This window comes from Microcaecilia unicolor, chromosome 7, assembly GCF_901765095.1.
Source record: "Microcaecilia unicolor chromosome 7, aMicUni1.1, whole genome shotgun sequence".
NCBI lineage: Eukaryota > Metazoa > Chordata > Amphibia > Gymnophiona > Siphonopidae > Microcaecilia > Microcaecilia unicolor.
In genome coordinates, this window is record NC_044037.1 from 88,745,155 (window position 1) to 88,763,850 (window position 18,696).

Sequence of the window (18,696 nt, forward strand, 5' to 3'; positions counted from 1 at the left end):
TTCTTTCCCCTTTTATCAATTTGTTACCTGCCTCAAGCTTATTTTGGTAAGGCAAGTTCTTTGAGACGAGCAGGGCATTAATTCTAACAAGTGAGTAACGCGGTCCGGGATTTATGACAGGCCATAAGAACTTTTGTGGAGAACGAGACATTCTCCGCTCCACCGCACATGCGTGGGTGCCTTTCCACCCACTGCTTGTGCGCAGCTACCACAGTTCTTGTTTATGGTGGTGAGGAGAAGACTGTGTTTGTGACTTCTCTTCACGCCCGGTCTGAAGAGCTTTATTTTTGGTGCCTGTCAGTGTTTTTTTTCAGCGTTTGTTTGCTGTGCCTTTTTGGGCATTTGTTTTCCCTTCTCTTCCCGTACCTTTTTAGTTTATTTTGTCCAATTTTTAAGTTTTCTTTATTTTCCATCCACTAGGCTGCGTTTAGGCCTGGTCTCTGGTTGGGTCTTTCCCATCTTTTTTTTTTTTTTCCTGGTGCCTTTCCCCTTTTTTCAGGCACCTTCGAAACTTTTAATTTAGCCTCTGAAGTTTTTCTGTCAATATCCTCTAAAGCTCCCAGTGGCTTTAAGTGCTATAACTGGTACAGTTGGACAGTCACTGGCACAGACACCCATTCTTCGTGTCTTCAGTGTCTAGGACCCGACCATAGCCCTGCTAATTGTATCCTTTGTCTTCGTTTGAAGAAAAGGATTAAACTGTCCAGAGAGGCTCAACGTAGAAAGAGTTTTGGAGCCAAGTCCGGGTCCTCGACGTTTGCATCCGCATCGAGGTTAGTGGCGTCAACATCGAAGACAATATCGGGAGCATCGGTCCCTATGGCTGCCTCAAGACCCAGAAACAGTGGGAGCAGTAGTGCGTCGAGTGGGCCTCCACCTGTCTTGATGCCAAATGCTGGACAGGGCCCCCGGGACCAGCCAGTGTCGGACCCGACCCAGAGGCGATGTGAGGATTTGACGTTGGCACCAAGGAGTCTTGACACCGAGCTTTGGGTGAAGGCCAAGAAGCATCAACATCGGTTGTCATTGTCACATGGTGCTGGAATATCTGGAGTGAGAAGTGTCGGCGCAGTGAGGATCACTCCCCCTCTATCCATGAGATGCCAGTGTGTCTTTCTTCAGGCAGACAGGACCTGACTCCCGTCTCAGCCCCGTCTGTTCTGCAGTCTGTCTCAGAGCTGGCACCCCAGTCATTCCCGGTGTTGGCTCGCAATGAACATATCCGGACCCTGAGCTGCTGGATGGCATCTTGCAGCGCTGTGCATTGGTGTGGGGGTTCTTGCGCTTACTGTCCAGCCCGCTGCAGCCCCGCCCTGCCCTCAGCCTGTGGTGTGGCCTCTGGCGCCGCATGCGGCCCCTGTGTCAACTGCCACCCAAGCCGGTACCCCCTTGACGTTGGTGGAGGAAGCTTCGCTGGAGTCAAGGCGGGAGCTGACTCCTTTATGCCCCCTCTCGGGGTCATAGCTCCTCAAAGTCAAGGCAGGCTCAGACTCAGTCCTCCCACGAGAAGTTTTGGACTGACACCGATGAGGAACGCTCATGGTACGTCTCCTCAGATGAGTCCTTTGGTATACCCTCTGAACCCTCCCCTCCACTTGAAAGGAGAAAGTCTCCTCTGTAGAGCTTTAATTTCTTCTTTTGTAAAGGAAATAGCTGAGGCTATTCCATTTTGTTTGGAAGTGGAGTACAAGCTCGAGGTCCTGTACTACACATTTTCTCCTAGGGAGGCTGTGACTCTCCCTCTCCACGAGGTACTCAAGGAAGTCCTCGATCAGAACTGGGAGTCTCCTCTGTCAGTCCCTGTTATACCCAAAAAAATTGACACCCAGTTCCAGATCCACAGTACACCTGGTACACACTTATTTACTTATGTAGTTGCCTCACAACTCCATGGTGGTGGAGTCTGCTCTCAAGAGCCAGAATTTCTAGAGATTATGCCTTGGTGCCCCAAGGCAGAGAAGCTAGGACCTTGAACTCTTTGGGGGGGGGGGGGGGAAGATATTCCAGGCCTCGATGCTCGTGCCCCGTATACAATTGTACCAGCTCTTTATGAGCATCTATTTGTGGGACTCAGTGTGCAAGTTGATGGACTTGGCAGACTCTCTCTCACCGGAGCAGGCCAAGTCAGTGCGCCAGTTGGCCAAGCAACAGAAGGCATGTCGAAAATTCTTGGCCAGGAGCGCCTATGACACTTTCGACATGGCTTTCAGGATCTCTGCTCAAAGTATAACAATGCGAAGACTCTCATGGCTGTGTGTTTCTGACTTGGAACACTCGGTTCACATCAGCAGAGGTAGGCGGACACCTTATGTTGGGGGATAAATGTCTTAGGGCAGAATTTTTAGTTTTGCACATTGCCGTTTGGGCTTGCAACAGCTCCCCACACCTTTTTCCAAGGTAGTGGTTGCGGCGGTGGCCATGGCTCTCTGCAAAGAGGGTATTCTGGTCTACCTCTATGTAGATGATAAAGGCAAAGTCCTTTCAAGAGAATATGTGGATCACAGCTTAGCTCATCATTTTACTGGAGCATCTGGGCTGGGTGGTGAATCCAGCAAAGAGCCACCTCTCCTTGTCACAGAATCTCGAATATCTGGGGGTGCGTGTGTACACTTTTTGGAGTTATTGTTTTTCCATTGTAGTTACCACTGTCCACTCTGGAGACTCAAGACTCATGCCCTTTATAAGGCTGGCTCTTTGCTGCCACTGCTACAGGCTGTGCCTCATCTCACTTTCCCCTGGAGACACAGACAGGTTCACAGTCTCCTGTTGATTAGGATCCCCCAGGCCCAGGATTACCTTCAGGTCTTGGGCTCGATGGCAGCCACTCTAGAATTGGTACCATGGGCCAGAGCACACATGTGCCCCCTTCAGTTTTCTGTGCTTTCACAGTGTCCCCTCCAGCAACAGGACTTGACCACACGTCTGTGTCTCCAGGGGGAGGTGAGGTGAGGCACAGCCTGTAGCAGTGGCAGCACAGAGCCAGCCTTAGAAAGGGCATGAGACTTGAGTCTCCAGAGTGGACAGTGGTAACTATGGATGCTAGCCTCAAGGGATGGGGAGCTCACTCTCTGGACCAGGAAGCCCAAGGTAGCTGGATGATAGAAGAAGTTTGGTGGTGGCTGATCAACAGACTGGAGACCAGGGTGATTTGTCTCACCCTGTTAGAGTTTCAGCAGGTGCTGGAAGGCCTATAGGAATACCAAGGATCTAATGGTGACAGCTGCCAGTTCACAGGTGCCCCACTTATTTTGTCCCCTGAAGAAACCTTGATTGGAAGGCATAGATGCTCTGAATTTTCCGTGGCAGGCCCAAGTTCTATGTGTCTTCTGTATGGCTGCTGGTGGGCAGGGTGATTCAGTGCATCAAATTGCTTCCTTGTGTAGTGGTGCTAGTAGCTCTGGATTGGCCTCAGAGACCCTGATATGGGAATTTTATGTATCTGGCGATTGGTGAGCCTCTGCGGATGCAGGGGGTGGAAGATCTTTTGAGGGAAGGGACCTGTCCGAAATCCAGGTGATAGACACCCTGTTACGGTTGAGTAAATATTCTACTTCCTTGGCCTATGTGCAGGTTTGGCATATTTTCGAAGGATGATGCCAAGACAGGTTATCGGCCCTTGCAGGCTTCGACAGTGGAGATTTTGTAATTGCTACAAAGTAGTTTGGATAAAGGTCTGGCCTTGTTTTCTGAAAAGGTGCAAGTAGTGGCATTGGCCTGTTTTAGGGCCCTGTATTATTATTATTATTATTTAACATTTGTATAGCGCTACTAGACACATGCAGCGCTGAACACCTGACATAGAGAGACAATCCCTGCTCAATAGAGCTTACAGGGAAAGTCTTTGGCGACTTTGCCAGATGTGCTGTATTTTCTGCGGGGGTTCAAGCTTATTTGTCTTCCTCAATGGCCAGTTGTACCTCAGTCATGTTTTGACAGTCTTGGTAGGGACTCCTTTTGAGCCTTTGGTGGACTGTTTTTTATAAGGATCTTACCTTAAAAATGTTTTTTTTCTGATCATGATCTCATCTTTGCACAGAATCTCGGATACAAGCCCTGTCATGTTGAGAACTTTTCCTTGTTCTTTTCGGGGAAAAAAGTTACTTTGTATCTGGTTTAATCTTTTCTCCCCAAGGTGGTGTTGGCCTTCCACGTGAATCGGTCCATTTCCTTGCCAGTTTTAGGAGACCCTTTTGGGTGATACAGATCAGCAGCAGTTGGTAAGGCAGGATGTGAAGAGAGTACTGTAGTGTACTTGAGGAAAACAGAGGCGTTTCATCGTTCAGATCATTTGTTCATGCTGTTTGGTTGGCCTAATAAGGGAGTGCTGGCTTCTAAGTCAACCATTGCGAGATGGATTAAGGAAACAATTGTATCAGCTTATCTTAAGGGTCTTTCAGTGCTGGCGGCTCTTAAGGGTCATTCTACAAGAGGGTCCGTGGTGTCATTGGCAGAGAATGGACTCATTCCTCTGTAAAATTTGTCGGGCGGCTGTCTGGTCATCTCTGCATTCCTCTCTGCAACACTATAGGCTGGATGTGCAGGCCAGATGGGATGTGAGTTTTGGATCTGCTGTGTTTTCTTCAGTCTTTGAGAGTCTCACCCGTAAGGTTACTGCTTTAGTACTTCCCAACAGGGCTGTGGTGTTGGTACACCAAACCTTCGACTCAGACTCCTCTATTGTTCTACTGTCTGACTCTGGCTCCAGCTGTGACTTGACCCTGACTGATATTAGGCGTACTGGTAAATATAACTTATATTTACCAGTACTTTACTTTAGATCCAGAACAAAGATATATATATACATGGGGTCCGATATTCGGAGTGATTTAAGCAGGCAGGTGACCAAGTAATGAAACTGCCTCAAAAGTAGTTGAGGCCTACCTTTCAGATTTTAAGGATGTGCTTAAGAGTGTTCTTGAATCTGAAGCTTGGTCTTCCTTTGATCTGTGCCCATTTTTCTGTTTGCCAAAGATTACGTATTTTGGATGATGTGGCCTATAGTGCTATATAAATGACAGTAATAATAATGGTCACAGTCTACATTGTTGTGGAGATTAGATGTGTAGCTCAGCTAATGCTCAACAGTAAATCCATATTTTGTGTTCCCCTCAGATAATTAAAGATGGTGAGGCACATGCGGATCTCAATGAAGTAGCAAAACTCTTCAACATCCATGAGGAATAACTTGAAACCTGAGAACTGCTGTCCACTGCCATTCTCGGTGAGAGTAGTGACAAAATGTTGCAGAGAAATCATTTACAGTTGTAAGAACTGTTTTAACCTAGTGCACTTTTGCTGCAAGTGTTCAGTGTACTTCTGTGAGCATTTTTGTGCTCTATGCTTTAAATGTTTGCACCACTGATTATAAACCAGAATTCTTTAATGTTCACATTTGTTATTGCTTCCTGACTTACACTTTACACACTTCCATTCACCAGTTCTGGGTTGCTGGTTTGACTCATGAGAATCGATTAGCTCTTTGAAACCCAGCACTATATTTTTAAAAATTGCATACATGTAGGCAACTGTATGTTTGGGGTAGAAGGTATTGCCAAACATCAAAACAGGTCTGGTAACCATGCTATATGATGGCCTCAAGATAATTAAAGGAAAATGATGGGGCGGTTAGGCAAAGACTGTGGAATTCTAGGGTACCTAGGAAGAGAGAGAACAGAAAAAAAAATCAAGTGATGGTAGATATGTATTTATTGGTGAAATATCTGGCATATTGTGTCCAGTTTTAGAGACTATATATGAGAGAACATAGCAAGAATAAAGCGAATCCTCAGGAGAGCCATCACAGTGGCATTAAGTCTGCACCTTAAAGCAGTATGAGATGAAACTTCAGAACTTAAACATATCTAGAAATTGCAAGAAGGAAAAAGGTGATATAACAGATGCATCCAGACACCTAAAACGTTTGATACGCAAGAGAGTGGTAATATGAGACTAGAAGGGGATGAACATAAATAATAATGAGGGGATTTTATCATTACTAATAAAATTAATTGTGCTATGGAGTCTCCTCCAAGGATTCACCCCACGTTCCCTCCCTTCTCCGTTGCATCCTCTGATCCACAGTCCAGTATCTCGACTTTCCCACTCTGCCTGCAGTGCATTAGCCCCCCCCCCCCCCCGTGTACTTTAAATCAGGTCTTTTCGGTCTCTGGCAGCGGCAGTGATACTCATTAACTGCCTGTGGCCTGCGCTACAGTTTTTCCTTCTCATGACACCTGCCCCTGCGGAAATGGGAAGTTGCATCAGAAGGGGTGGAACAGGTCAGAGGGAAAGCTCTGGAGCAAGCCGCAGGTCAGTGGCACAGCCACGGATGGGCCTGGGTGGGCAGGGGTCCACCCAATTTGAGCTCGGGCCCACCCAATATTTCATGTCCCTTAGTGTGACTAGAGGGGATCCCCAAGCCCTACTAGTCGAAGACCTCCTCCCTGCCAGACAAGCTTACTTCTTGGGTGGCCGGCAGCACTGTCCCCAAGCTGCTGCTGTCGGCTGCAGGCCCCTCCACCATGCACATTCTCGTTTCACGTATGTGCAAAACTGAGCATATGCGGCAGTTGGCCGTCCAAGTGCTGGTGGCCGCCCAAGAAGTAAGCATGTTTGGCAGGAAGGAAATCTTCAGCCTTTGGGGCTTGGGGATCCCCACCAGAACAGGTATTTCATGTACTGTTGGGGGGGGGGGGGGCGCCGGGAAGGGAGGCATAGTTGTGGGGGGGGGGGGGGGGTGCTTGGATATGAAATTTTTGGTCCACCCACTTTGATCTCAATCCTGCCCTAAATCAGCTGTCTGGCTATTCTACTGCTGTAGGCAGCGGATGAGTATCACTGATGACTGAGAAGACTTGATTTAAGGCACACCCTGGAGGGGTGGGGGAATTGAGAGAGGGGGGAGGTATTGAACTGTGGGCAAGGCAGGAATGAAGAAATGCTGAACTGTGAATCGGGAAGTGGGAGGAAGGGAAAGAGGGGGAGATGCGGAACGGAAGGCAGAAGGGGATAGGAAGAACATAAGCACTGCCATACTGGGAAAAGACCAATGGTCCATCAAGCCCAGCATCCTGTCTCCGACAACAGCCAATCCAGGCTTCAAGAACCCGGCAACCCCCCCCCCCCCCCCCCCCCCCCCCAAAAAAAAAAAAAAAAAATTTTTTTTTAAAATAATGTTCAATGGACTTTTCCCTCGGGAATCTGTCCAAACCCCCTTTAAACTCCGTAAGGCCAGCTGCTGGCCAATAGAGGGCGAAAAGGATGTAGATACAGTGGACCTGGATTGGAGAGGAGGGATAGAGAAATGCTGCATGCAGTGGTGTGTATGTGTGGGGGGATGCTGACAAATGGAAGGGAGAGAAGAATGGAGAGAGCGAGATAATGGATGTGGGGGTGGATGGGAGGGTGAGAGACACTGCACTAGAGAAAGAGAACAGGGCGAAATGTTGCTCAGAGGGGTGGAGGAAGGGAAGGAAGAGAGAGAGAGAGGAAACCTGGGGATGGAGGGAAGAAAAGGAAGAGAAGGGGAAAGATGTCAGACCTGGGTGCAGGAGAGAGGGAGATATTGGTCCTTTAATCATGTGATTAATCGCAACTAAAAATTTTAACCAAAACGCAGTTCTAGAAAAGTTTCTTTACAGAAAGTGATGGATGCATAGAACCAGCCTTCTGGTAGAACTGGTGGCAAAAATGATAACAATTCCAAAGGATGAAACAGGAAGAAAAGATCATTAGTGGTTGAGAAGGAGGGTAAAACTAGATGTCGAGTATGATCTACAATCTACTATAATAAAACTCACCCTCAACGTTCTGAGGACACTGACGTCAGTGAAGCCAAGCTCTGACTTCCTTCAAAAAGGTTCGAAGGTTCGTGGTGGTGAAGCCACCAAAATCACTCCGGGCCCCGCCCTTGAGGGCGGAGCAATAGCAGAACAACGAAGGGGTTGGCAGGGAGGGAGGCGGGGGTGTGGGAAATCGCTCCGGGCCCCGCCCTCGAGGGCAGAGCAATGGCAGAACAACAAAGGGGTTGGCAGGGAGGCAGGGGGTGTGGGAAATCGCTCCGGGCCCCGCCCTCGAGGGCGGAGCAATGGCAGAACAACGAAGGGGTTGGCAGGGAGGGAGGCGGGGGGGGGGGAAATCGCTCCGGCCCTCGCGTCAAACGTCATGACGTTGGGGGCGGAGCAATGCCAGAACAACAAAGGGGTTGGCCAGGGAGGGAGGGAGGTGGGTGTTGGCGACGAAAACCTTGCTAGCGCCCATTTCATTTGCTCTGAAACGGGTTTCTTTTACTAGTAATGTAATAAGAAGGCTCTGTGCTGTGCTGGAGTAACACCTGATTAGCTTTTCTTCTTGATATATGGGAAGAATATTTCATAGTTGTCTTTTCTTTTCATGGAAAAGTATGACAGCTCCTGAAATTTACTTTTTCTTTATCCCTTGAAAACAGAATAGAAACAGGCCATCTTGTTGCTGTTTCTACTCACTTGTGAGGCTCATGACCATTGTAGCATTTGTCTTTTTAAGAGCTACATGATGGTCTGTTCACAGAGGTCATATTCCACATACCATGGCTTAGAAGTGAGGTTCATTCCTGTCATGCGCAAAACTAATCGACATGGAAAAATTCCCCCCCCCCCCCCTCCGACACACACCTCCACACACTCACTCACCAGATATCTTGTCTACCCCCACTCATACCTTTTACTCCCAGTCATTCACAAGTACGTGCTACTGGGGCTAACTCCAAGCAGACACTCGCACACCTGACAGTTTACAGTTTATATCTGCTATTATACTCTTTCTGTTGTGATAAGAATTTTTCAAAATACCATAGAAATCCAGTGGAGGATAGCTAGAGCACTGGGTAGATGTGCATGAGAATAGCTTTGCTTTTGGTAATTTGTAATGTGTTCTGTAAATTTAGCTGTTTGAAAGAAAGCCACACCCTTTGTGTGATTGGGCATTATTTCTAAAGTAAACACAGTATTTAATAAACTGTGCACTGAAAACATTACTGGAAGGTTGATTCACCCAAAACCAAGATTTCAGAACATTTTCCAGTAAAAAAAAAAAAAAAAAAATGCCACTACAGGCAAATGAAGATATCTGTTTTCTCAGTCTGGAAAAAAGTTGTGGAAAGATCCTGTACTTCTGGGTAATCTGGGTGTAAATCCCCTTTCTCTTATGACAAGCTGGTGTAACTGAAAAACACAGAACAGGTCACATGTTTCATGCTGGTGTGGAGGATCCTTCCAGGGCTTTCAGGAACATTCTCTGGGTGTGCATGATTCATTTTGACTGCCATCTTATTCTTCTCTTTTATGTGCTCTTCAGTGCATATCCTTTACAAGGATTATTCCTGTTTTTATTTCTCCCTCATTTTTGGTGCTGTCCTTGTCTATTTTCTCTTTCAATGGGCTGCATACTATTTTGTAAGTTGTAGTTTAGGATTGTCAAACTGCAGCTGGCATAGTGACCCCAGCTACAATAGTCCCCCCCCCCCCCCCCCCAATGGATTTTCCCCAAACTTGTCTACAGGATTTGATTTTGGCATCATTGACTTTCATCATCCTGGCCTAGAAGCAAGCCAGCAGCTTCAAGAGATACCAAGACTGCCTACAGAAGATGTCCCCTAATGGATCTTCACAGAGTGCTACAAATGTCTGAACAAAGATAAGTTGTTACCAAGAGCAGTTCAGGTCTAGCCGAAGGCCTTTTATGTCCAGATCGAGTAGGCTCCGTGGGAAACAGGGTCTGATGTCAGATGACCCAAAAAGTTGACCAATGGCCATGTTAATGATCAGACCTGGCTGCAGCAGTCCTTAGCCCGAGGTTCCACAGTTGAAGGAAATGTCTGTGTAAGAAAAGCTCAAAGCCATAATTTTTGGTAACTCCATATGCCTCACAAAGTCCTGTACATATTCTCTTCTGGAACATAAGTCATTAGGGGAGTATCCACTCCCTTTGATTTATTTCTTAAGTGACTGGAACATGAATATGTGCACTGTAATGTATTTTGAATCTATAGCAAATACCCAGAGTAGTTTTCATATAGGCAGCATCTCCACATGTTTTCTGTATGCAACTGGACCTCCCTGACTTTCTCTATGCTACTATATCTCATCAATTTTGGGTTTTCCCAGCTTTACGCTCTACTTGTAGCATGAAAGATTTTTCTGTCTTCATACTAGTAACCTCTTTTATTAAACAGTCTGTAAATTAAAATAACTATGTAAATCAAAATTGTGCCTGTCTCTCATACATGCCTTGGTCTTTAGTGTTTGTATTTTGCAGTGTCTCTTATTTTTATATGTATATATAAGTATGTGGATGTGTGTAGATACTATTTTGACAGGTCAGGAAAAGGTTCACTCAGAAGTAAGGTAAAAAATGAATGCTAGGTAGGAGTTTGATTGCAGAGACACAGTTGGAGTTAGTCATCAACTAGGTTAACATGGATTGAGGGTTGATGTTTTGGTCAGGTATGGGTTTCTGAATGACAGTAGTCTGTGTAAACACACTTGATATGCTATTCTGTTTATTTTTATAGGGGGACCCTTTGGTGATGTTGAAAACAGAATAACAGATTTTTGAATCATCCAGGCTCCACTGAAGAGCCTGTGCACCAGGAAATTCTCATCAGATGTATGTTTGCTATATTATTTTGTTGTCTGTTCATCTCTCCTAATTCCTCTCGACAAAGAAAAAGCCCCATATTTATAAGAAGGCTACTTACGGAGTGCTACTTCAGGCCTTTTGCCTCCTAAGGAGGCTGTTGAAACAGCCTTGAATACGAAAACTAAAGTTGGAGTTGGTGGGGATGCAAAGGCTGTATATGTTCACCCAAGATGAACCATGTTTTCTAATATCTTGTTCGTATGAATGTTTTCCAAAGTCATGTAGCCAGTGGAATACTGGCAGTTTAAGGAGATGTGTCTGGAACCCAGCTGTGGTAATCCACTTCCAGAGCACAGTGATCAGCAGTCAGACAGCACATAGCTGAAGCAACAGCTACATAATCTCTTTGCTGGCAATTTTATAGCAGAGCAGGAGGTGTCCTCTGTGTCTTATTGTTCATATCCTTAAGAAAGTTAGTTTATACCTGCAGGGTAGAACATGGTGTTGCTTTATACAGCAGTAAATCAGTGCTTGAACTGGAATATGGAACACTGGAATATGTACAGCTGTGAATTTTTTTTGTCACTCTTCACTGCTCTATTATATAAAATTGGTTTTTCCATTCTCTTGTTTGAGTATGTAGTGCTCACTTTTTTCTTGCCTTTGAGCTATTATAATAATCAAATGAAAAATGTATGGTATGTGATGAAACTATTAGTCCAGAAAGTGGAAGATCCCAATTCTGAATCTTCAGGTTGAACCTGTGCATTACTCAGAGGTGTAGAAGCTGTGATATCTGAGAAACTCAGAATTACATGCTGCCCAAGAGGAATACAGTCCTAGTAAGTAAGTAAGTAAGTTCATTGCCTCCAACATGCAATTCAGAGTTGTCAAGAACAACCTACAAAGTCTTCAGCGGTAGCACAAGAGAAATAAGGAAAGTTATGAGAGATGATCAACAAAACTACCAGTTTTTCAATAAAACATCTAAAATCTAAGGAGACAAGAACAACTCCAAGTGCTACGGGCACAGCTACTTGGTCTTGAATGCTGGTAGGGAAATTCTGTGCAACATAATTTAAATGCTGAATCAAGTATATTTTGACAGTATGACACAGTACAGTTATGGAGTAAATATATGTGCGGATGGACGGCAGTTATCCGGTTCAGGGGCAATATTCAACTCTTAACCAGATAAGTGTCATTGGACAAAGATAAGACTGTCTCATGCAGTCCAATTTGTCCTAATAATTTATGCAGTTAAATGCTGAATATTGGCACTTAATCGAATAAGTACCGACTCTGCCCCATTTCCATCCACAACATAGACTGTTTTGGCTTAGGTGATTGGAGGGGATATTCAGTGGCACTATCCAGTTAAATGCCATTGAATAGCCCTGCACAAGCAATTTAACCAGGCAGGAGCCTCTTCTGCCCTTTTGAGTTCCTTTCCAGATCTACCCCTGACTTTCTAATAATCATTTAAACAGCAATGCAGAAAAAAGTTGAGTCAACAATGTGTAGTTTTTAAGGATTTGGTGTAGAGTTCCTCAGAACTACTAAAATTTGTATATCACAAGCAGTGGCGTAGCCACGGGCCCCCCCCCCCCCCAAATTTCCTCTGCCCCCGCCCAAAAATTTCCTCTGGGCCCCTGGTTTTGCTGGCAGGGTTCCCAACCCTTCCAGCCGAAGCCTTGTCCAGCGCCGGTGCATTGCCTGCCCTGCTCTGTCTTCCCCTCACGTCCGGCACGCTCCTTTTAGTGAAACTGAGCATGCTCAATTTCACTAAAAGGAGCATGCAGGACATGAGGAAGAGAGAGCAGGGTAGGCAACGTGGCGGCACCGGAGACTGGTGCTGGACAAAGCTTCAGCTGGTGGGGTATTTGCTGCGGCAGTGGGTGGGGATCAGCAGGGCGTCGGGGTGGGGGGGTGGGGCAGCAGACCAAAATGTGCCCCCCCCCCCCACCTCGGGCTCTGGCCCCCCTCCCACCACGAGGTCTGGCTACGCCCCTGGCCACAAGGCAGTGGACTATTCCATACACATCACTTTCCCACCTAGGGCAGACATGCTGAACCCAGTCCTTGGAACACCCAGACTGTTGAGTTTCAGGATTTTCACAATTAATATTTGTGAAAGTGATTTGCATACTACATTCAATATATGTAGAATTTCAGATACTCTAAAAACCAGACTGGTAAAGTATGCCCAAAGGACGTGATTGAGAACCACTGCCCTAGGGTAGACGGCCAGCTTGTATTTGACCTATGGGACGGGCAGTTATATTGATGGTAATTTACTGGTGGAGATGCTATACAACTTTTCTTGCTACTCTTTATCATGTGGATTGACAGGCAGATGATCAAAAGCCCCGCGCTTTTCCAAACAGCTCTCAAAAAATAGTGCTGGAACAGTGCACGGCGTTACTGGACCTATGATCAGAGATAATTGCATGCAAATTTAAGCACGCAATTCTGTATGATCATGGGGGTAGAAGTGCGGAAGGATTCCTCCTGCACTTGTTTGACAGCCCAGACCTGTCAAACACTACTACTTATCATTTCTATAGAGCTATAAGGCATACACAGCGCTGTACACCATACACAAACAAGACAGTCCCTGCTCAAAGAGCTTACAATCTAGATAAGACAGGTAGACAGACAGAACAATTAAGGGGCTGGTCTATGGGACCACCATACCCCAACTACCCCTACCCCAAGCCAGGGGAAACGGGGGCTGGAGGACCTCCGGTCCCCCCGACAGGTTTAGGGGAGGCTGGAGATCTGGTAGGTCTCCAGCCCCCTTAACCTTGCCCCCCCCCCCCCCCCCCCCCCCAACATCCCTCAGATGTCCCTGGTGGCCCAGTGGGCGACCGACGACTCTTCCCCCCCCCCCCCCCCCAGTGACAGGAGGCTGGCGGACCTCCGGTCCCCCGACCCCCACCCAACACAGGTTCGGGGGGGGGGGGGGGGGGCTGGAGATCCGAGAGGCTCACTGGCAGTATTGTGCATTGCCGTTCAGCTCCTAGATGGGAGAGAGTCTGGTTATCATGCAATGGTAATAATACCTAGGGATTGGATTTAGGTTCTGGAACGAGCCCTGATACATGGCTGAGGACTGTCACTGCAATGAGTAGATGTAAAATAGAGGAAATATCCCAGGGTATTTGCAATGAAGGGTCACCGTGCCAGATTCCAGTCCTGATTCCGATTGTGTTGGATGCCCAAAGGAGCAGGAGAGAACTTCTGACTCAACACAAAATTGGCGACACTGCCCACAACTCATTCAGACCAGATACTCAACCCTTTTTCTCTTACATACCTTTTATCTTTTCTTCTTTCTAAAGTATCACATACCATGTAAAATGAGTTTATCTTGTTGGGCAGAGTGGATGGACCGTATCTGTCGTCATTTACTATGTTACTATCTTTTTTTCTCTTTTCTTCTCTGACATTGCTCCCTTCCAGTAAGCACACTTTATGCCAGTACCCTCTTTGAGTTACTGCTTCTTCCAGCCTGCATCATCCAGTGCTTTCACAAAGTTGCTGTTTCCAGCCTGCAGTTCAGATCAGTACTCCAGGCTGTTCTTTTGGTCCTCATTTAACCATCACACTAATTGTGCATAAAAATATAAAATTGTTCAGGAGAGGACATTTTTGCAATGTGCAGTGGTGCAAAGTTTCACCATCAAAGGCAGCCATGTGAGTGAAAAGATCCCCCTATAGAATCTGGAACACGTCTTCTGCATTGGAACATTTGAATAATTCAGTATTGGAGATTTTTGATGAAGAAGCTTTATTGGATTCTAATAAGCTCTTGGAGTCTCCATCACTACTGATCATAAGAAGAATTTACAGGCACTAGTTTCTTCAAATTTGCCTTTTGATTGACTAATGAATTTGGATATGGAAAGACATGTGAATTGACTAAGTACAACTTTCCTGCTATGACTATACTGCTAGACACAGCTGACAACTTGGATATTAGTCCAATGTAAGTATGTAATCACAGACAAACCTGGGTGAAGAAATTGGTCACATCTACCTCTCTTTTAAAACTAGGAAAACAAGAATGGGGAATGTTGGGAAGAGCTCCAAAGCAGCATCTACAGTGGTCATATATTTGTTCACACAATTGTAGTTTGACATGGAGGTGTATTTTCAAAGCACTTTTGACTTTAGAAGTTCCATAAGTTACTATGGAACTTTGTAAGTCTAAGTGCTTTGAAAATGAGCCCCATCGTGACTGATTTGTATTAAAATGCTCAGGCTTGGGTTGAGGAATATTTAAAAGGGTGGTTGATGTAATGAAAGTCTTATTTAGACTTGATGGCCTGGCCTTTTGTCAGCATGCATGCTCCCGTAACCAACCATCCCTTTATTTCTAGCATGTTGGAATTGTTGCAAATGGTTGACTTACTGAGAAGTACTGTTCCAGATGTTTTGTTGTGATAAGCGTGCTGCAAAATAATGATAACCCATCATTAACTCAAGCATTACATGCACTGATACCAATAATATACTCATTACAGTGGTTGTTGTCTGAACTGAAATATATGAACTAGAGAAACGTAGGGAAGAAGGGCTCAAAAAACTTTCAACAAAAATGAAGCCATCCATGGCTTTTTGCTCTGAGAAGAACGGCATGTAGCATGTTTGTTTTTTTCAACTATATTTTATTGATTTTGTAGTTTATATCATACAGTAATCATATAACAATGAGCTTGTTTGTTTATTGAAAAAAAACCCCTCTATACCATAATAAACACACAGCAAGAACTGAACAAATAAAAAATAAACAGAAAACGAATAATTGAAAGTGTAGATTTGTCGAAGAAATAATGTAGAAGTCATTTAGTAACAACAAAATGATGATGGTGTTAGCATCTTGCAGCCTGTTAGTAAAGACCCCCTAACTGATTATTCTATTTTTGCTATTTTTGTTTACATGCTGCTTATTTATTTTAAACACTAGCAGTGGAAGTAATTCACAGCATGTATGAATGTACCAAGTCTCTCAAAATATTGTCCTCAGATGAAGAGCCTGAAACAACCTTTTTCCCCAACCATGAGTTCATATAGGTGATGAAGAATGAGAACATCCGAGAGTACAGTATCATTCCATATGGTCTTCGCCAAAGCTACTTCTACACAATACAGCTGATAACGGTATCACTTCCATGACTAGGAATTTGGCTTTGGTCCATCAGCTCCCATTCACCAGTACATCTATAACGTGCACATACGCAAAAAAAAGTAACCCCCTAGAGGGTTTTTTTTTCTGTTTTCTGAGCAACTGCTTTAAATTTCTGTGAGAAATTTTACATACTTATTTAGTCATTGTACTTATGTATTACTATTAAACAATATTTGATTATCTTAAACTATGCTGATGTTACTGACATTTTAGCATTATTACCTAATGATTTTTGCACATTAAAAAAATGCGCTAAAACACAGTAAATGTCAGAATTTCATATTCACTGTGAATGCTCAAAAGTGTCAGCTTTAACACAGGCCTTCATTCACTTAGGGCCATAAGGTTAGCAATTAAATGTGGATTGGGGTGGGGGGGTGGGGGGGGGGGAAGAGTCAGGACTAACAAGTAACCAGATAGTGCTGATGTCCAGCATGTACTATTTAACTTTATTGTCATAGGCAAGTAGGACTGGATCGCTTATTTGTTTGTTTATAGCTCTATATTTTGAGGTTTGACTTGAACAAGCAAGTTCCATAAAAATCCATTAAAAAAATATATAGACTGTAGAGCAGCATTATCCAGTTATTTTTAAGCAGAGAGTTGACATTGATGTTCTCATAGCTGCCATGCATCAGCAGAGAAATCAGTTACTGATGTGCAAACTGAAACAATTCCTGTCATTCATTTCTCTCCCCATAAAGGGGCTGATAGCCTGTGGGTGTAAGTGACTTGCAAGCTGCTTCCAGCTCTAGCTGACCTAACCCTGGCTCTTCAATGCCAGGCCATGCACAACTTCTAGCCTTGAATATTCAGGCATGTCTGCTGATCCGGACATTAACTGGGCTCTGGCCAATGTTCAGACCAGGGCCTGGTTAACTCGGTACATAAAGTTAAGACAGCCTTATTGCTGTCCTAACTATGGGATCCTTTTTACCAAATGGCAGTAAAAGGTAGCCTGCTGTGCTGTTGATGCATAGGATTGCCTCGTGCCTAGGCCACTTTTATTGCTGTGGGTAGAAGGTAATTTTCTTTAAAGGGCCAGTAAATGGCCACGTGCTAATGAAATACATGACGAGGACATTTGCTGGGGGAGCCCTTACCGCCTCCTATTTAGGAGCCGGTGCGAGCTTCGGCACCAACCTGGTGGCACTCCCTCGGCGCTAGAAAATCAAAATTTCCTAGTGCCGAAAATGGCACACACTGGAAGCTGGAGTTACCGCCGGGCTCCACAGCGAGCCTGACAGTAGGGCTGCTTTCATGTGCCTTTGTGCCCTTATTTTACCAGTTAGTGGACTGAATATTGCCACTAACCAGCAAAGTTGCTGCTCTACCCTAACTCTACACCCAGCCCACTTCTAACCTGGTCGGTTAGGCAATGGCCAGTTACTACTGATATTCAGTGGCTCTACCTGGTTAATTGGGTCTAGACCACTGGCAGCCAATCAACTGCATAGGATCCAGGCCCCAGAACAGATTCATATACTTGCTATTAAGTTTCTTATCCCTGCCAGTGGATTTTATATTAAACAGGAAGGAAAATATAATACAACAAAGCTGCTTTGCAACAAAAAAAAGAAAAAAAAAGTAGTTCCACTGAATATCAGTAGGAACTGGCCACCAGATTTTTTTCATTTGCCAATGATAGTGCATAAAATGTGCTATTTGCACATGCACAAACCATCCTGCGTGTGGGAATAGTGCACACTCAAGAGTGCACCCTTTTTCCAAACAGAGCAAATTCTTTCAAAAGAATGCACACTATGGGCCAGATTCTATATGAGGCGCCTAAAACAATCTGCACGCTAAACATTTCTGCCTAAGCGTATTCTATAAGCGGCACCTAAATTTAGGTTCAGTGTATAGAATAAGCTTAGTTGAAATCCTAGTGCCTAAATCTGTGCACCTCCATTTACACCAATAAATATGTGGCGTAAATCCCAGCGTGCAGATTTATGTGTAGCTATGCATGTAAATTTGGGAACAACCACAGAACACCCATTTCTCCACCCATAGCTATGCCCCTTTTGAACTGTGTGCATTAGAATTTAGGTGCAGTTCATTACAGAATACGTTTAGCAAGTTGTGTGAGTAAATTCCAATTATTGCTTGTTAAATGCTGGATTTTTTAAAAATTTATTTATAACAACTTAATTTTACAAACACTAAAATAACTTGCCAGAAATACAGAGAAAATAACACACAAGAATTATTTCAATCAGGTAATTCTTTACTCTTCCTTAGACCACAAAATAGGGAGAGTGAAACAAGACAAGGAGATCAATTAAACAACAGTAAACAAAGAAAATGTGGTATTAACCTGATTATCCCCAGTTATTATTTATCTGAATCATTATTCCACATTGATCGTCTGGTTGGCTTCTTCAAACCCCAAACGGTGTATAGTCAATTTATTTAATTGGAAACATACTTACTGTCCAATATTAGTGGAAATAATACAACTGATTTCATTTTTTTCTCTTTTAAAACCAGAAATTATTTAACAATACAAACACTTGAGTCTCTAATCCAATTCTCACTGATTAAGGTAATCCCAGTTTCACAGGCTTCACTCCTTTTGAATTAATATACTAAGAGAAATCATTTCAGAGGAAAAAACTTTAGGAGTCATACCTGTAACTCTGGGAAAACAACAATCTTGATATTAATCATCTGTAATAATATTCATTGTGTTCAAATTTTTCTGGTCTGTTATCATTTTCAAAATCTTAACCGTTTCCCACTCCTGTAGAACTTCATTTGCTGTATCAATGGGAGCAGTGGCGACCTCGGGCGGGGGGGCACGGGGTGGAAGATGGTGGGAGCCGTCATTTTAAAGGAGGAGAAAGAGGGAGGGGGGCCGGGGCTGCCCAAAGTTTTGTGAT

General features: G+C 44.6%; 1 protein-coding gene across 2 annotated transcripts in view; it reads left to right on the top strand.

Moving 5' to 3' along the window:
* The window catches only part of AIFM1 (apoptosis inducing factor mitochondria associated 1), a 96,275-nt gene extending 85,023 nt beyond the window's left edge, over positions 1-11,252 (top strand). For both annotated transcript variants that reach the window (XM_030209054.1, XM_030209055.1), the window contains 2 exons: positions 5,113-5,221; positions 10,550-11,252. In XM_030209054.1, the coding sequence (XP_030064914.1) occupies positions 5,113-5,184 (72 nt within the window). In that variant the 3' untranslated portion in view covers positions 5,185-5,221; positions 10,550-11,252. The remainder of the gene's footprint in view (positions 1-5,112; positions 5,222-10,549) is intronic.
* The last annotated feature ends 7,444 nt before the right edge of the window (positions 11,253-18,696 follow it).